A 17,257-nucleotide genomic window follows, 5' to 3' on the forward strand; every position below is an offset into this window, starting at 1 on the left:
TAAAAGGAACAGTTGCAAGTGAAAGGTGACTAAAATATGGAATATTTCTTGGCAGCAAAATCATAAAAACTCAAACTGAAGTTGAGAGGAAGTTAGCTGTTCAATATGAAGTGAGAATTTAAACACAATGGACTTAAGAAATTAAGGACTAAATAAAAATAAAAAAAATTAAATGTGTCTCTATATACCAAATGAGAAAATAGATGGTTGACATAAATTAGACATTAGGTTCAACTTCAATGAAGAATAATCATCAGCCGGAGATATTAAAAACTCTCGTTCGTCATATATATATAGAAAAGCATTCGTTTTTAATTATCAGTACTATTAGAACTATCACGTCACCAAAGACTGGGACTTAGAAATTACTTATAGCATCCATTAGTCCTTTGCCGTCGAAGTATGTACAATAAAATTTAAAGATTACACGAATATTATATTCTGATGGACACTTGAAATAAAAGAACCAATAATAGGAATTGGCTGAATGAATACTACAATTAAGAATATTGCGTCATGGAAGAGACAACTCCAGGAATTATGTAAGCACAAGCAAGAGAGGAAATATGTTAGCAAAACTGACTAAAAGCTAATTAGACTGAAAGTTAGTGTTAACCGAGCTTTGGTAACAGTTACAAAAAAAAATTCACATGCAATTCACAAAGCCAAGCATAGTGTTAATTTTAGAACCTCAATGTGGTCACTCGACTTTATAGCACCAAATTTACCCCCATACTATCTAAGAAAAAAAAAAAATGAAGCACATATAGTCTGAAATTAGGACAGGTTGGTCACAGTTAGAATGTCTTTGACTTTATGCTTATTTGGTTAGGCTGGGCAATAAAGCTATAGGTTTTAACTTAACACGTAAATTGCAATATAAAGAATATCTTTTAAGGATTGGCCAGTTTTGATAACGTGTTTGAAAAGAAACTACGTGGGTGACTTAACTTCCCAAGTATATATTCTAAATAACTCGTGCGATTAGAGAATATATTGTAATCGGTGTAATATAAATTTCAACAATTTTGTTTATTACCTCCAGAAATTTGTTTACAATTAGATTCAATAAAAGTCTCAGATATGAAAATAAAGACGCAAATGAAACATTTAATAGCCATAGATTTTGTTCTTATAGTATTACAGGAAACCTTCCAGTATAACAAGGTTTGCTGTCTTTAGTGTTGTATATAAATTTAAACTGATTGCTACAATTATATTGCTGCTTTCGTTCTTTTAATCGTTAATACATCAACTTTAAAATAAAATAAATACACCCTAGATATTTGTTGCTGAAGGTCATAAATTTATGAGCATAACGCTAACTTATAATAAGCCTTTAATTTAGAAGGATGATATATCACTCACAAAATTACGAGTATATTTCTTTTTTGTGAAAATGTGGAACAGGTTATATTTTTTATGAATAAAGAAGGATTTCGGCGTGTTAAATTGAAACAGGTTTACCGTAATGTCCACTAAACCACCGAAAATAAGTATTTGGTTATCCTTAAAATATTAGCAAGAACATTTTTTTTATAAACTGCAACCTCAGAAAAGCTTAGGGTAAAACTACAAAATTTTAACGACTTGTTCAGCAATCGAAATAAATATTTAAACTAAAATTAGGTAGGAAATATTTTATTACGAAACTTTGCTTACCCCATAACCACAAATTCTGGCAGACAGACAATTTATTCCAATTTTAAGAGATGCCATCTTGAATTCATGAAAAGTAAGTCCATGTAGAATTTCAGTAGATAAACAATTTTCAATTGTCAAGTCAAATACAAAATAATAATCGCTTCAAAATTTTTTTAATAATTAAATTTAAATATTAAGACTTTAGAATTTAAATTTAATTGTAAAAATAATTTTATTAACTTCTTATTTCCTTACCGGAAATTCATTAAAACATTATGGGAAGGAAAGTCATGACGTCAATTCCACGTTCCTCCCCCTTGTGGTATATATATCACGTGATCTCCATACTCAGCCCTTTTCACTGCAATCGGCTCTTAGAGGTAGGTTCTAAAATTTATGCTTAAAGTTATCTCGTAATATCTGCGTAAATTAATACCATCCGTATTTTCTGAGACTTTTCACCAGTAATACAGGTATATTACTATCCATTGACAAAATATTTCATGTAGATAGGTATAGTTTCGAATATTTTTTTTTGAAATTACGGTAAACTATTGTTGCAATGACTATTATAATGAAGAAAAAAAATTATCGTACACCATTGATGAAGAACGACTGTCATATCTACTCTATATTATTATTTCGTATCTCTTGTAGTTCCTCAACATATTTTAGAAATTGTGTATATTTCGTCTTTGTCGATAATCTATATTTGAATGTTTAAAAGACTACATATTCAACGTTCTAAAATGGCTACGCATACATACACATCTATGTCTATAGACCACGTGGTATAAGTTAATGTTAATGCGCATGTAGCTAGATCTTACTGTGGTGGTTTCTTCCTATACCTTGTAGGTATTTAGAATATTATCTTGCCGGGTGCCTTAAATGGTTCGTGTAGCATTTGGTATGAAATATATTTGTCCATGATCACAGTTCTAGTATTGTTTTGACTACTAATTCCTTAGTATTTTTCTGTCATTACGTCTATTGATTAAAATACTTTTGCATTTCCGTGTTTCCTGTTACCCATTCCCTTGCATGTAACACTTTATTAGATGTTGAATGGTACTAGTACAAACGTTCTTAAATATTAAGCGAGTGACTAATTTTTATACTGGAGAACGTTTCTACAATGCTGCTAGGTTTTGCAATTGAATTGAGATTATGGTGAAATATCTAGAGCTTTTTTATTTTGGATTTCGTAGTTTCTATAGCCATTCTCTTGTATCGATTTTTCTTTTCTAGTTTCACCTGTTCATTACCTTCTAAAGCGCAATCATGCCTAAGGAAAAGACACATATTAACATCGTTGTCATTGGACACGTAGATTCCGGAAAATCCACTACCACTGGTCATTTAATTTACAAATGTGGCGGTATCGACAGAAGAGTAATCGAGAAGTTCGAGAAAGAAGCACAGGAGGTATTTGCTTTTTCTTTTCTTCCCCGCATTGCCAACATATAATTGTCCTATTACATATTTCAATATTTGCCTTTTTCTCTACGTAAGAATATAGCCTGCGTGGCGCAAGCCGCCATATTTAAATTTGTTGAAACACGAGTAGTCTCTTGCCTCGCCTCACGTTTTTGTTTTATACTGAGTCATACCTTTTATTTCAGATGGGAAAAGGTTCTTTCAAATATGCCTGGGTGTTGGATAAACTAAAGGCCGAGAGAGAACGTGGTATTACCATTGATATTGCTCTCTGGAAATTTGAAACTGAGAAGTACTGTATTACCATCATAGATGCGCCGGGCCACAGAGATTTCATTAAAAACATGATCACCGGTACCTCGCAGGTAATGCGCCGTATTTTTATATTTTCACGACTCTTTTATTTGCATTTACATTTTATGTACCTTTTGATTGTGATTATTATTATTATTACCCTATTCTATTTGTATTTTCTGTTCAGGCTGACTGTGCTGTGCTGGTTGTTGCTGCGGGTAAGGGTGAATTCGAAACCGGTATCTCCAAAAACGGTCAAACACGTGAACATGCTTTATTGGCTTACACTCTTGGTGTAAAGCAATTGATTGTTGCCGTCAATAAAATGGATACCCATGAGTACGACAAAGGTCGTTTTGACGAAATTGTAAAGGAAGTGTCCAGCTACATCAGAAAGATCGGCTACAACCCGAAAGCTGTGGCATTTGTGCCTGTGTCTGGCTGGCATGGTGATAACATGATGGAGCAGAGTCCCAACATGCCTTGGTACAGCGGTTGGTCGATTGACCGCAAAGAGGGAACCTGCAGCGGCAAAACCCTCTTCAATGCCTTGGATTCTATTGTTCCCCCCCAGAGACCAACGGAGAGACCACTGAGATTGCCTCTGCAAGATGTCTATAAGATAGGTGGTATTGGTACCGTCCCTGTCGGCAGAGTCGAGACCGGTATCTTGAAGCCTGGTATCGTCGTAACATTTGCACCTGCCAATGTATCCACTGAGGTTAGTTAATTTTTATGGTTAATTGTGTTTTTGTATTTAGACTTGTTGCTTAAAAAACTTTACATTTGACTTAATTTGTATGTTTTGCTTAGGTGAAGTCTGTAGAGATGCATCACGAATCACTTGTAGAGGCTCTGCCAGGAGACAACGTTGGTTTTAACGTTAAGAACGTATCTGTGAAAGATCTTCGTCGTGGGTTTGTGGCTGGAGACAGCAAGTGCGATCCTCCTAAGGAGACAAAGTCCTTTGAGGCTCAGGTATGTAACAAGCATTCATAGTATAGTTTTGTTTCTGTGACTGTATTTAATTTTTCTGAGTATATAATTTTCTATTCTCATGTAACTTAACATTCTCCTTACAGGTAATTGTCATTAACCACCCTGGACAAATTGGAGCTGGTTACAGTCCGGTCTTGGATTGTCACACTGCACATATTGCTTGCAAATTTACTGAGCTTAAGGAGAAAATTGACAGACGTTCGGGTAAAAAGTTGGAAGATGCGCCAAAATCTATCAAAAGTGGTGATGCAGCTATTGTAGTACTTACGCCAACTAAACCTATGTGTGTGGAAACCTTCAATGAATTCCCACCTCTAGGAAGATTTGCTGTCCGTGATATGAGGCAAACTGTTGCTGTTGGTGTTATTAAAAGTGTTGAACATGCTGATGTTGTAAATAAAGTCACCAAGTCTGCTATGAAAGTCAACAAAACTTCTGACAAAAAGAAGTGAAGTTTAGCTAATCTTAGCTATGTTGTTCAGGGGAGGGAAAGTATATCAGCTCTGTTTCTTAATGTATTTCTCAATTTAAGAGATAACCTCCTGCAGCTTTTGCTTTCATGGCCTATATGGTTGCTTAGGTCTAAATTACATCGTAAGGAATTCAGGCGGAAAGACTGGATTTTCTATGGATTCAAATCTGTTGTGTAAGTGGATTCTGAAATAAAAAAACATTTCAATCTACATTTGGCTTGTCTTCAATTTTCATTTTTCTTCTGAGTGACTTTAGATGAATTCTTTGTTTTAATGAAAACTAACAGCCATAATATTTTTCTGTATTAGCTTTATTTATTACATTCAACAGTGTCTTTCGTCTTGTATGCCAAATAGGTATTCCATCCAACAGCTGTAGTGTTCACGACCAGGATCCTGTGGTGTAAAGAAATAGGTTGTCAGAATTTCAGATTAATAAAATTGAGCTCATCATCATCGTTTCACGTCCGCTTTCCATGCTAGCATGGGTTGGACTATTTGACTGAGGACTGGTGAAACCAGATGGCAACACCAGGCTTCAATCTAATTTGGCAGAGTTTCTATAGCTGGATGCCCTTCCTAACGCCAACCACTCAGTGTAGTGGGTTCTTTTACGTGTCACCCGCACGAAGGCCAGTCAGGCGGTACTGGCAACGGCCACGCTCGAAATGGTGTCTTTTATGTGCCACCCGCACAAGAGCCAGTCCAGGGGCACTGGCAACGATCTCGCTCAAATCTTTTTTCTTGTGAAAATGTGAGGGAAAATAACTAGTTTTCCACATATTAATGATTGTCAGTCAAGAGAAACTTGATAGATAGTTTTAGGTAATGTCTACAGAACAGTTCCATTAATTTTGGTTGAATTATAAAAATACCTAAGTTTAATATATTCAGGATTAAACCAAAACCGTCTGCTCTAAGAAACAGACGAGATCAACAGAGAAAGAGTTAGGCAGTGATATACAAAAAGAACAGACATATGTAACAGTGAGAAGAAACATATATAAGCTTGCTCAACTTCAATTTTTGTTTTTTAATATTTATGTAAATTAGAAAAATATAAACATTCAAAGATGAACAAGCTTATATACAAATACATAGACATATGTCCGATAAAACATAAAGGCAACATTACTTAAGGGACACAATTTGTGTTTCTATACACACATGCATATGTGTTTGACAGGTTTATAGTACTAAAGAGAGAAAGGAAAGAGACAATGAATAATTAAACAAGACTAATTGTTGTACTATCATTAGCAAAGAGGCGGTACATTGCCAGGCACCAGAGAGGAACAGTTAGAAGTAACATCAGCATAGTCGGCTGCAGGAGATGGGTGATGTTGGTCTTGGTCTCAGTGGAGGTGGATGAGGCATTGGTTACATTAGCAACAGGAGCAGGTGCTGGCTGTGCATTCTGCCCTTCCTGGGTGGCATTAGTAGCAGATTCAGTGCCATCTAGTGGTGGAGATTTGGCTGTCACTGATGAAGCTGTTTGACTGTTTAGGCTTTGAAAATTCGCAGCTTAACGTTTGCTACTTTACAAATATGGCAGAAATACAATAGAAGGTATGGAGTAATAATGCTGCAATATCCAAGCATAGAATGTTTCATAAAGAGTAAATTAGAAGTGGATACATTATTTTTCCTTTACTGCATGCATTACTTTGAGTTAGGTGTATTGGAAATACATTGATCAGCTAAAGCTATTTTAACATTTCACTTACCTATATTGAAATGGTATGAAATAGAAGTTGCATAGCTGTACAGCAGGCCAGAGCTGAAAGACAGATTTCAATTAATGCTAATTGAGTGTGAGAAAACCTGGTCATATTTGGAGTCTTTTCATTTACTCATGCATACATTCAGTTGTGAATTGTTGGTCTAGGAGACTCATCATATATAGCCAGGCTCTAGACCCTGTAATTAATGAAATCGGGGTTCATAATGGACAGCTTGTCTAGAATGGATGCTGTAGTACTGGTACAGTTAGATGGGTATCTCTTTTACCGTATTACTGTTCGTAACCAGTGGGGCTTTATATTTGTATTAATGAGTAAAAATTTTGAAGGCTGATTTTACAACTTCATTCCCATGAAGTCCAATGATTTTTGCAGACTTAGACCACAATTCCAATTTTTTCCTTTTGTAAACTGAAAGGGAGGTTGCAATTTTTCAGACACTAAACAGCAGTTTGTCTTTCTGCCCTGCATTAAGCATTTCAATTTTTTTATACCCATAAATCCAACTTGACTCCTTTTGTCTGTTTGCTACAAGAATCTTGTTGATTATACAGTTTTGATCATTGGACGAAACTGAAAGGCATGATTTTTGTAGTTCTTTGTCAACCATATTTTGATTGTACTATCTCCAAGCTTGTCTGCTTAATTATATGTTGACAAGACAAACACAGAATTTTCCCATTGGAAAGTACTAAAAATGTTTACCTGATGAAGGAATTTTAACTTACACTTGGGTATTGCAATACTTGTAAGGGCTAAATGAAGTAAAATATTGAGAATTGCTCCTACCTACTAGCTTAATGCAAAAAATAGAATCTTATCTAACACTGGCTCTATTTTTGTCCTCAGTTGTCTTGGATGTAAAAATAGCTTCTTTCTCACTGATTGGAGATAAATAGTATAAAAAAATATTTTGAAAGTGCAGCTATTTTATTCTCGTCAGTTATTTGACTGTGGTCATGCTGGAGCACTGCCTTTTAGAAATGATTTATAAAAAAAAAAGGTTGGCAATGCAAAGAATTCAGTAATCTGAAAGCTATTTGTTTTTAAATATAGTCTAATTACTTTCTAAAGCTACCTTTATAGATTTTCAGTTAACTGTATGATTCAATCACATCTCTATAGGTAGGGCATGGTGTTCACTTATAAACTTAGTACTAATACATTTGGTGTTATGATGTCCCTATCGGCAATTAATGTACATACCAGTTGCTAAGAATGTGATTAATGTTAAAAATTGGTATATCTAATTGTCATACGGCTAAATTCAGTGGCTAATGAAGTAATGTTCATTTCATGGATGGTTGGATGAGGTGTGAAGAGCAAAAACTGAAATATGCATATACACCTATTATCTATTTTTCTATCTTCAGTTGTGTTTACATTGTATTTATGTGAAATGTAAATTTCAGTGCTGGCTCTAATTTCTATACAAAGTCCATAGAAATAACTTTAAAAAAAGTGAATTGCACTAACACTGGGACACAGTATTGACTTAAAAGCCTTTAATATACTCAGTTGTATTGTTGCATAATGAAATACAGTTCCCTTCCAGCAATTAATTAGTCAACTGAAACTGGATTTACCTCAAGCTTATGGCAGCACAGTATTGAATGTTTCCATCTAATTCTATTATGAATCCATTGAGTTGAGATTAAGGAATAATGTGCATATGTTTATACTGGATAGGGTCAGAAGATTTCATTTTGTCAGATATTGACTTTTTAAAATTTGCAGTGACATTGCTTTTGAGATCTAATTGGGTTTATCTTTATCACTACAAGTCATCCTACTAGAAATGTTCTACAGTTTAACCCTCTAAATAAGACTACAGGTCTTCACTATGTGCCTTGCTGAACACATGAGCATAACACTTTCTGGGCAACAAAAGTTTTGGAGAGATTTCGTAAACAAACTTTTTATTAGTGGCTTTTGGAACATATGGTTCTTAAATAATGCAAAGATATTTTAAAATAAGAATTTTTATAATAGAACCAAAAGTGGGTTAGTAATCACTAGTAAAATACATACTTTAATGTTTTTTCTGGCTTATAAAAATTTGAGCTTTTGTCAGGAGTACATGCATAAATTTACAAGAGGGCTTTCTTAATGTTATTTTTCTCTTTAATTATACAAGTTGAAATGGTCCCTTTAAATTTTTATAGATATTACAATCAATTTTAATAAATTTTACAGATATTACAACAATCAATTTTAAAGAATGAAAAAATACTCACTTGGTAATTTGACATTAAAACCGGTTTGAAATTCTGCAATAGAATAGAGAGGATTGTCAAAAGTAAATACATTACACTTTTTATAACATTCAATTAATCCTTAGATATATAATACATTATGAAAACCTTGATGTATTGAACAAAAGTCCATGTTGAGTTTGCTGGATGTATTGTCCCCATTGTTTGTGCCACCATGCAGTACGCAAGCCAAGTGAGTGCATAATCTGTGGCCTCTGCCAGAAATGTATCCAGCTCAGTTATTTGTATCTTTACTTCATTGGAAACTAAACCCTGCTTGCGAAGACCTGTTGGGGCAAGTGAAATCGAAACTAATTGAACCATATTCGATGACTGGCACCTGTGCCAGTGGAGCACTAACAGCACCATCCAAGTGTGATCATTGCCAGAGCAGCTGTCTGGCTTCCATGCTAGCACCATTTGAGCAGCATCGCTTTACTGGCATGTTAGAGGATCATTCAAGCGAGGTCATTGCCAGTGCTGCTGGACTGGCTCCTGTGCAGGTGGCACGTAAAATACACCATTTTGAGTGTGGCTGTTGCCAGTACCGCGTGACTGGCCCTCGTGCTGGTGGCACGTAAAAGCACCCACTACACTCTTGGAGTGGTTGGCGTTAGGAAGAGCATCCAGCTGTAGAAACTCTGCCAGATCAGATTGGAGCCTGGTGCAGCCATCCGGTTCACCAGTCCTCAGTCAAATCGTCCAACCCATGCTAGCATGGAAAGCGGACGTTTCCTTTTTATAAGGAAAAGGTTGACTGATCTCAAAGTTTCATCACACTGAAGGCAAGCATGTACTTTTCAAAAAGTTATTAAATGATCCTTCAGTTAAATTGTTTTTATATAAACTGACATAGCAAACATTAATACTAACACACACACACATGTATCATGATCATCATCACTTAATATTCATAAGATGGCTTGACAAGATCTGATGGGTCGAAGGACTACATATGCCAATGTCTGCTTTGGCATGATTGGATGCCTTTCCTAACATCAAATCACTTTGCAGCATGTAATGGGTACTATTTTCATGGCACTAGCACTAGTGAGATTCCCATGTAGTTTACAAGACTAGAATCCTCTTTGACTGAGTACAGAAGAGAGAGAGGTGATATGCTAGAAGAGGGGTCAAAATATGAGAGGAGGGACCAGAACACAAAAGGTTCTGTTGACAACTATGAGAATCTATTTACAGTGTGCTCATAGTATGTACTCCTCCATTGTGTCTATTACATATGAGCTTACTGTTAGTCTGCCTGTGATTCTAATATACCTCTAGCATGTCCATAGCTTTTCTTGGGTACAGTGTATGAAGTTTATACATAATACTTTAATGCATACCAAGCAAAGGCATCAGGATTCTGTCTTCTTTCTCTTTACTAGTGTTCTGATTTTAGTTTTGATCACGTAACTTTGATTGTCTCGATTGCTGTTATTTGCCTACAGTGTAACTGCATAATTCTGTTCTGTTTACAGCACGTGTTCAGTGTTAGTTTTTAGTCAAGACTTGCAACTCACTGCATAAATCTTATTGTGTTAATTTAGTTATGCTTACAATTAACAATTTTTTTTTGTATTGTAGATTACTGTATTTTTAGTGGATTAAAACCTTTTAAACTTAGATATTCCAGTTTGGGTTTATAACAATTTAATCAATAATAGCTAGAGGGAGAGAGAATGGACAGCAAATTTATAAAACCAAATTTGTTCACTGCTGATCCAAGTTTGAGTCAAGCTTCAAAAGAATGGAAATATTGGTTCAGGACTTTTATAAATTTTTTAGAATCATTTCCTGCTGAACTGCCTAGCACTGATGTATGCAAGTTTAGGTGTTTAACCCATTTGTTACCAACCCAGCTGAAACTGGCTGTGTAGTACAAATGTCTTATTTTCATAAGTTTTGAATTAAAATCTTCCACCAAACCTTAGTCACAATTTATGTTCATAACACTAACTTAATGATAACTAAGTTATTTTACTAAATTCTTTGTTATATTTAAAATAATTGGAAAGAAACACAGAGCATCTCAAAATAAATACGGTAACAAAAAGGTTAATAGTACACACAGATAAAGACGATTACAAACTCATGAGAATTATGCAGAAGCAGTTCAAACTCTGGAGAGACTGTACGTGAAACCCTTGAACATTATTTTTGCGAGACACCTTTTGATGGCATGCAAAACAGAACCAGGTCAATCAGTTGACGACTATTTACAGAAATCGAAAACGACTAGCTAAAGATTGTGGGTACAGAGCAGTGGATGCTGAGACTCACAAAAATGAAGTTGTTCGTGACACATTTATCTTGGGATTAACATCATCTTCAACTCGCCTTAGACTTTTGGAAAATGTTCAGGATGTGGCGATAGCCTTAGAAGCGATATTTAACTAAGCTCATGCTGGAAGTTGCTCAAAGGAATTTTGAAGTGTATAATAGTCAGACTGCTATAAACAGCCAGGGAAGCTGTTTGTCAATGTTTATTCCATGTGAAGAAAACAAAATCTTAATTCCTGACGGAAACACAGCTTGTGCAGCGACAAAACGAACTAAAAAATCCTGCACCTTTTGCGGATCTAATGATTTTCATTTGAGGTTTAAGTATCCCGCTAGGCAGAGCAAGTGTTACAAATGTGGATATTTTTGTCATTTTGCTAAAGAATGCTGGTCAAGTAACTGCAAAAATTTTGATAAAAAATCAGCAGCTCTTGATGATGGCAACTTTGCCACGGTTTTATGTCAAGGTGGAGCTGCTACTAAAGTTAGTTATACAATAACAGTCGAGGGCATGAAAGCACTTGCTTTGATTGATACCGGCTCTACTATGAATCATATTAGCAAAGACTTTGCAAAAAAAAACAACAAATTATTGGTGAAGTCCGAAAGGAATGAAATTAATATGGCTGTCAATGGAAATCATTCCCAAAGTGACAGCTATTATTTATATGGGTTCAATTGAATTTCAAAGAAGAATTTACGAGCAAGTAAAGCTGATGGTACTTGATAATTTGTTTGTAGATATAATTTTAGCACAAAATTTCTTAAAACAGCATCAACATGTACAAATTACCTTTGACGGCAACAAGCCCCCATTACATTTGGGAGCTCTTTGCATTAAAAGTGACATTACACCGAGGTTGTTTGAAAATTTAAACTCTGACTGTAAACTCATAGTTACGAAATCGAGAAGACAGTCTACCAATAATGAAAAATTTATTGCTGATACTATAAGCCAAGATCTGGCAGAAGGGGTAACTGAACTCAGTGTTTCTCCCTGGCGAGCCCAGGTATTGGTAATATCAGGAGAAAATCATTGCAAGAGACTGAGTATTGATTATAGTGAAACTATAAATAAGTTTACACAATTAGATGGATATCCCCTGCCAAATATGCAATGACATAGTCACAAAAATAGCTCAATTTAACTATTTTAGCACACTAGATTTCAAAAGTGCATATCATCAAGTTGAGATTCCAGTTGAAGATCATCGGCCTTACATGGCTTTTGAAGCACAGGGAAAATTGTATCAAAGCAAACGTATTACTTTTGGACTTACAAATGCAGTGCCCTGTTTCCAGAGAGTGATCGATAATATAATCGAGCCATAATTGCAGGGCTACTTTTGTATATATCAACAACATAACAGTGTGTGGTAAATCAAAGAAAGAACATGATCGAAATTTAAAACATTTTCTTCAAGTTGCTAAATACTAATTTAACTTTTAATGATGCCAAATGCATTTACAGCACTACACTAATTCGATTGCTTGGCTATGAAATCCAAAATGGTAACTTGAAACCTGACCCTGACCGGATAAAACCCTTACTAGTACTACCTATTCCTAGTACCCATGAAGTATTAAGTCGAATTGTTGATCTATTTGCGTATTATTCCAAAATTCTCTAAACCATTGGTTGATACTAAATAGTTTCCTTTGAGTGAACAAGCTTTGTCAAGTTTAAAAACTTTACGAGATGATTTAGCAAATGCTACCTTAAAAGTGATTGATGAAAGCCTTCCTTTCTAAATAGAAACAGACACATTGGAGGTAGCTATATCTGGCATTTTACACCAAAATGGAAAGCCAGTTGCATTTTTTCAAGGACCCTCAACCCAAGTGAGCGTTGTTATTCTTGCATTGAAAAAGAGGCGACAGCAATGGTGGAATCTGAGAAAATGGTCTCATTTTCTTCTTGGACATAACTTCACACTAATAACTGATCAAAACAATGTTACTTTTATGTTTAAATGTCAAAAGTGCAATAATCCTAAAAATGAAAAGATAATGTGTTGGCGAATCGAACTAGTCCAGTATAAATTTGATATCATTTACCGCCAAGGCAAGTTTAAAGTTGCATCGGATGCTTTATCGCGTACCTATTGCGCAGCTACGACTGTGTCATCCTGGGATCACACGATTGTTTCATTATATTAAAGTTAAGAATTTACCATAATCTGTACCAGTGACACGTAAATAGCACCATTTGAGCATGATCGTTACCAGCGTCGCCTTACTGGCATATGAAAAAACATTCGAGTGATGTTGCCAGTGCCGCTGGACTGGCTCGGGTGCAGGTGGCATGTAAAATACACCATTTTGAGCATGGCCGTTGCCAGTACCGCCTGACTGGCCCTTGTGCCGGTGGCACGTAAAGGCACCCACTACACTCTCAGAGTGGTTGGCGTTAGGAAGGGCATCCAGCTGTAGAAACTCTGCCAGATCAGATTGGAGCCTGGTGCAGCCATCTGGTTCACTAGTCCTCAGTCAAATCATCCAATCCATGCTAGCATGGAAGGCAGACGTTAAACAATGATGATGATGTAAAGCGTATAACTAACAATTGTGTAATATGTTGTGAGATGAAGCCTCACTTTACTAAAATCTCTGTTTCGTCAGTAATTAAATCTACTCAAGCTTTTGAAAGATTAAGTGTTGATTTTAAAGGACCCCTACCTTCAGTGTCAAAGAACCATTATTTTTTAACTGTTGTGGATGAGTATTCACGTTTTTCATATATTTCTCCATGCGCTGATACTAGTGATCATTCTGTTATTAGTAATTTGAAGGTTTTGGTTAATCTTTTCAGTTTTCCTGCTGTTATTCATAGTGATAAAGCTAAATGTTTTGTATCTAAAGAACTTAAACAATTTCTGTATGATAGGGGTATAGTGATTACTCATTCTACTGTATGCAATCCTCATGGAAATGCTCAACGTGAAAGGTATAATGGAGTAATATGGAATTCCATTAAACTGGCCTTATACAGCAGAAATTTACCAGTTTCTCAAAAGGAAGTTGTGCTTGCAGAAGTTTTACATTTGCAACGTTCATTATTATGCATGGCAACTAATGAGACCCCGCATGAGAGATTCTTTAAGTTTCCTAGACGTTCTATGTGTAGTGTTTCCGTTCCTACTTGGTTAAAGCAAGGAACTGACAAAGTGTTTGTTAAATGACATGTACGCAATAAGTATGATCCGTTAGAAGATGAAGCCCAATTGGTACAAATTAACCCTAACCACGGGAGGGTACAGCACCCGGATGGATGTGAAAGTACTGTGTCCATTAGAGATTTAGCTCCTACTGGCAAAACAACTTAGGAGTATTAGTCAAGTAAGGATCAAACTGATGCTGCTGACATTGATTCTGCTCAAGTGCATGAGCACTGTGGTGGTTATTCGGAGACCATGATTGATTCTGTCCCACCTATACCAGCTCAAGAACCAGAACCTCAAACTACTTTGCACTGGCGTTCATCCAGAACAAAATAGGTTAAATTTATGATTGATGATGTGTTACGCTTAAGAAATGCCTCATTACGTTGTGATTGGCTCATATTTATGTTTATATTTTGCATTTTGTTGGTTAATTGTTCATTTTTTTAGTGGAGAAAATGTGATTTTAGTTTTGATCATGTGACTTTGATTGTCTCGATTGCTGGTGCAACTGTGCAGAGTTCTGTTCTGTTTATGGCACAACGTGTTCAGTGTTAGATTTTAGTTAGTCGAGACTGTATCAACCCGCTGCATAAAACAGTTATTGTGTTGAAGTTTAGTTTTGCTTACAATTTAACAATCTTTTTTCTTTTGTAGATTACTGTATTTTTAGTTGATTAAAACCTTTTAAACTTAGATATTCCAGTCTGGGTTTATAACAACCAGATTTATATTGTAACCCCTCAGTTCAAGATTTAGCTTTTATGTTTAGAATTTCCCCACTAATTTCACTATAAGAACTAAATTATCAGCATATAAAAGTTTCCATAGGCAACCGGTTTAAAACCCTCGGTAATGGCCTGTAGGATAATGATAAATAGGAGGGAACTGAGGATTGACCCTTGATGGACCCCCTACCTTTATATTAAATTCATTTCTGAAATCATTGACTTTCACTTTACTAACTGCACCTTTGTACATAACCCGCACAGCCCTCACAAGCTATTCATCGATGTGTGTGAGTGTATCTAACATAACACTTAAATATTAGTTGAATCATTGCTACCATTAGACTGATGCTATCAATTTATGACAGTTTCAGATATTCCTCTTAGTATATTCAGAAAGAGATATTCTTAGAAGATATATACCTCAACAACTTTATTTTTACTATAATTCCATGTATTTCCTTTCAGTAACTCCATTCCACAAATAAAAGTAGCAAGAAAAACTGGGGCAAAACACATCTAGAAGAAAGTAAAAATTGAAAAGTAAGAGTATGAAATTTATTTTTCATAGTAGGCATAAAATAAAGTAATGTAAAACAATAGAAATTTCAAGGAAAATCTTGTAGCAATTAACTATAATCTTATAACAAGTTATAATCAATTTGACTGCTTCTAGTATAATCCTGGGTGGAGATGGGAGAAATGATAATGTCAATACTAGAAGGATTTGAATATAGAAGTGAAAGTACTGTAAGAAATTTAGTCCAGCACTCTACAAATTCTGCTCATTCAGCACATTGCAATCTTAATATTTTCAAGTGTTGTGGCAAGCACCAAAGTGCCAAAAGTATGAATATGATGCATCAAGATATAATGTAATTTTGTTTCTTAGGTGAGGTTATTCCACTCCACCTACACCAGAGAAAAGCTTCAACACTTGCATTTTCTATTTTCTCTAAAATATTAATCTTTTTTTTTTTACTCAAAAAGGAACCAATATCAAAAATGTTAAGGGTTCTATAGAGAAAGGTAAGACCTGGAATGCTGTATTTGGTAGGTTTAAATACCAGTTGAAGCAGTACAATTCAATTACATTGCTAATGCCCATGGAAAAATCTGAATATTACATAATTTTCTTACCCAATTATAGAAATTTATGGCATTTTGCTGGAGTAAGAAGTTAACAAGAAACCTATCAGCATTTGAAACAATGCAAAGTAACTTTTCAAAAATTCTTTTTCAGTTAATAATTGTTAAAGGTGGTTATAATTAATTACATTGACTCTAGTATATATTACTAGTTCTTATAAAATTAAGTATTATAATGTATTTAATGATGATGATTTTGTTTCTTTTTTACATTGATAAAGCACATGATAAATAAATTTATTTTATCAACAAAACAGAGGAATGGTAAAGTCAGCCATGGCAAAATTTGAACTCACAACCTACAGAAATAAAACAAAATATTGCAACAATTTGTATCTGGAATTCCTTCTTCAATCACTTCAACATATTTTTTATTTTATATCAACAATACAGGTAACAAACTATGATATTTAACTTTATTTATTAAAATAACATACCTGATCTGCAACTAATTTAAAAAAAGCTGTCTTTTTCCCAACACCAAACAGTCTTTCCATTATCAAATACCATGTTCGTAAAGTAGGACCCTAGAGAAAATTAAAAAACTCAAACATTTTATTATTAAATACATTAATAAAAGTTGTTAATGGAATAAATATCAATACAACCAAATAAGGTGTTAATATTGGTTTAAAATTTTAACACCAAGGCCAAGTAAGATGTTAATAATATTGCAAGTTGCAGGTGGTGAACTGGCAGAATCATTAGCACATGAAACAAAAAAAATACTTAGTGGTATTTCGTCTGCCGTGAGTTTACTGGTCGGATGTGTTATTACTCGCTGCGATTTTTTTTAGTATAACGCCACTATTTTTTGGTGGGCGTAGCTGAGATGGAGAAAATGAAGACGTATGCAGCAGCGACGGGGAGTCGAGCTTCCGTCGTCCTAGGCCTGCTGAAGCAATATGAAATACATTGGAATGAAGACATGGCTGAGAAAATTGAAAAATATAAAGAAATGATAAAGAAGGAGGGGCCAAACGTAAAGTTGACCCCATCAGAGGAGGAAAAGACGAAAATGGAAATTGGAGTCGTGGAATATAAATCCTTTTCAAGGAAAAATAAAAGAATAGAGAGTGCAACGAAGGA

At 35.0% G+C, this 17,257-nt stretch overlaps 3 protein-coding genes across 3 annotated transcripts in view; 1 reads left to right on the top strand and 2 right to left on the bottom strand.

The window, feature by feature from the left end:
- Positions 1-1,795, bottom strand: part of LOC106878291 (28S ribosomal protein S14, mitochondrial) — a 16,593-nt gene extending 14,798 nt beyond the window's left edge. The window contains exon 1 of the mRNA XM_014927473.2: positions 1,663-1,795. Coding sequence (XP_014782959.1) covers positions 1,663-1,719 — 57 coding nt within the window. The 5' untranslated portion in view covers positions 1,720-1,795. The remainder of the gene's footprint in view (positions 1-1,662) is intronic.
- Positions 1,796-1,908: 113 nt separating this feature from the next.
- On the top strand, positions 1,909-5,060 carry LOC106878290 (elongation factor 1-alpha). Its single transcript, XM_014927472.2, has 6 exons — positions 1,909-2,024; positions 2,896-3,072; positions 3,270-3,449; positions 3,566-4,099; positions 4,192-4,356; positions 4,461-5,060. Exons 2-6 carry the CDS (start codon positions 2,929-2,931, stop codon positions 4,827-4,829), a joined length of 1,392 nt encoding a protein of 463 aa, XP_014782958.1. The 5' UTR covers positions 1,909-2,024; positions 2,896-2,928; the 3' UTR covers positions 4,830-5,060.
- An 83-nt stretch (positions 5,061-5,143) lies between these two features.
- Positions 5,144-17,257, bottom strand: part of LOC106878289 (protein Mpv17) — a 26,274-nt gene continuing 14,160 nt past the window's right edge. The window contains exons 3-7 of the mRNA XM_014927471.2: positions 16,606-16,695; positions 15,443-15,538; positions 8,830-8,862; positions 6,578-6,630; positions 5,144-5,246 (exon numbers count right to left, since the gene is read on the bottom strand). Of these exons, the coding sequence (XP_014782957.1) occupies positions 5,162-5,246; positions 6,578-6,630; positions 8,830-8,862; positions 15,443-15,538; positions 16,606-16,695 (357 nt within the window). The 3' untranslated portion in view covers positions 5,144-5,161. The remainder of the gene's footprint in view (positions 5,247-6,577; positions 6,631-8,829; positions 8,863-15,442; positions 15,539-16,605; positions 16,696-17,257) is intronic.

This window comes from Octopus bimaculoides, chromosome 3, assembly GCF_001194135.2.
Source record: "Octopus bimaculoides isolate UCB-OBI-ISO-001 chromosome 3, ASM119413v2, whole genome shotgun sequence".
NCBI classification, from domain to species: domain Eukaryota; kingdom Metazoa; phylum Mollusca; class Cephalopoda; order Octopoda; family Octopodidae; genus Octopus; species Octopus bimaculoides.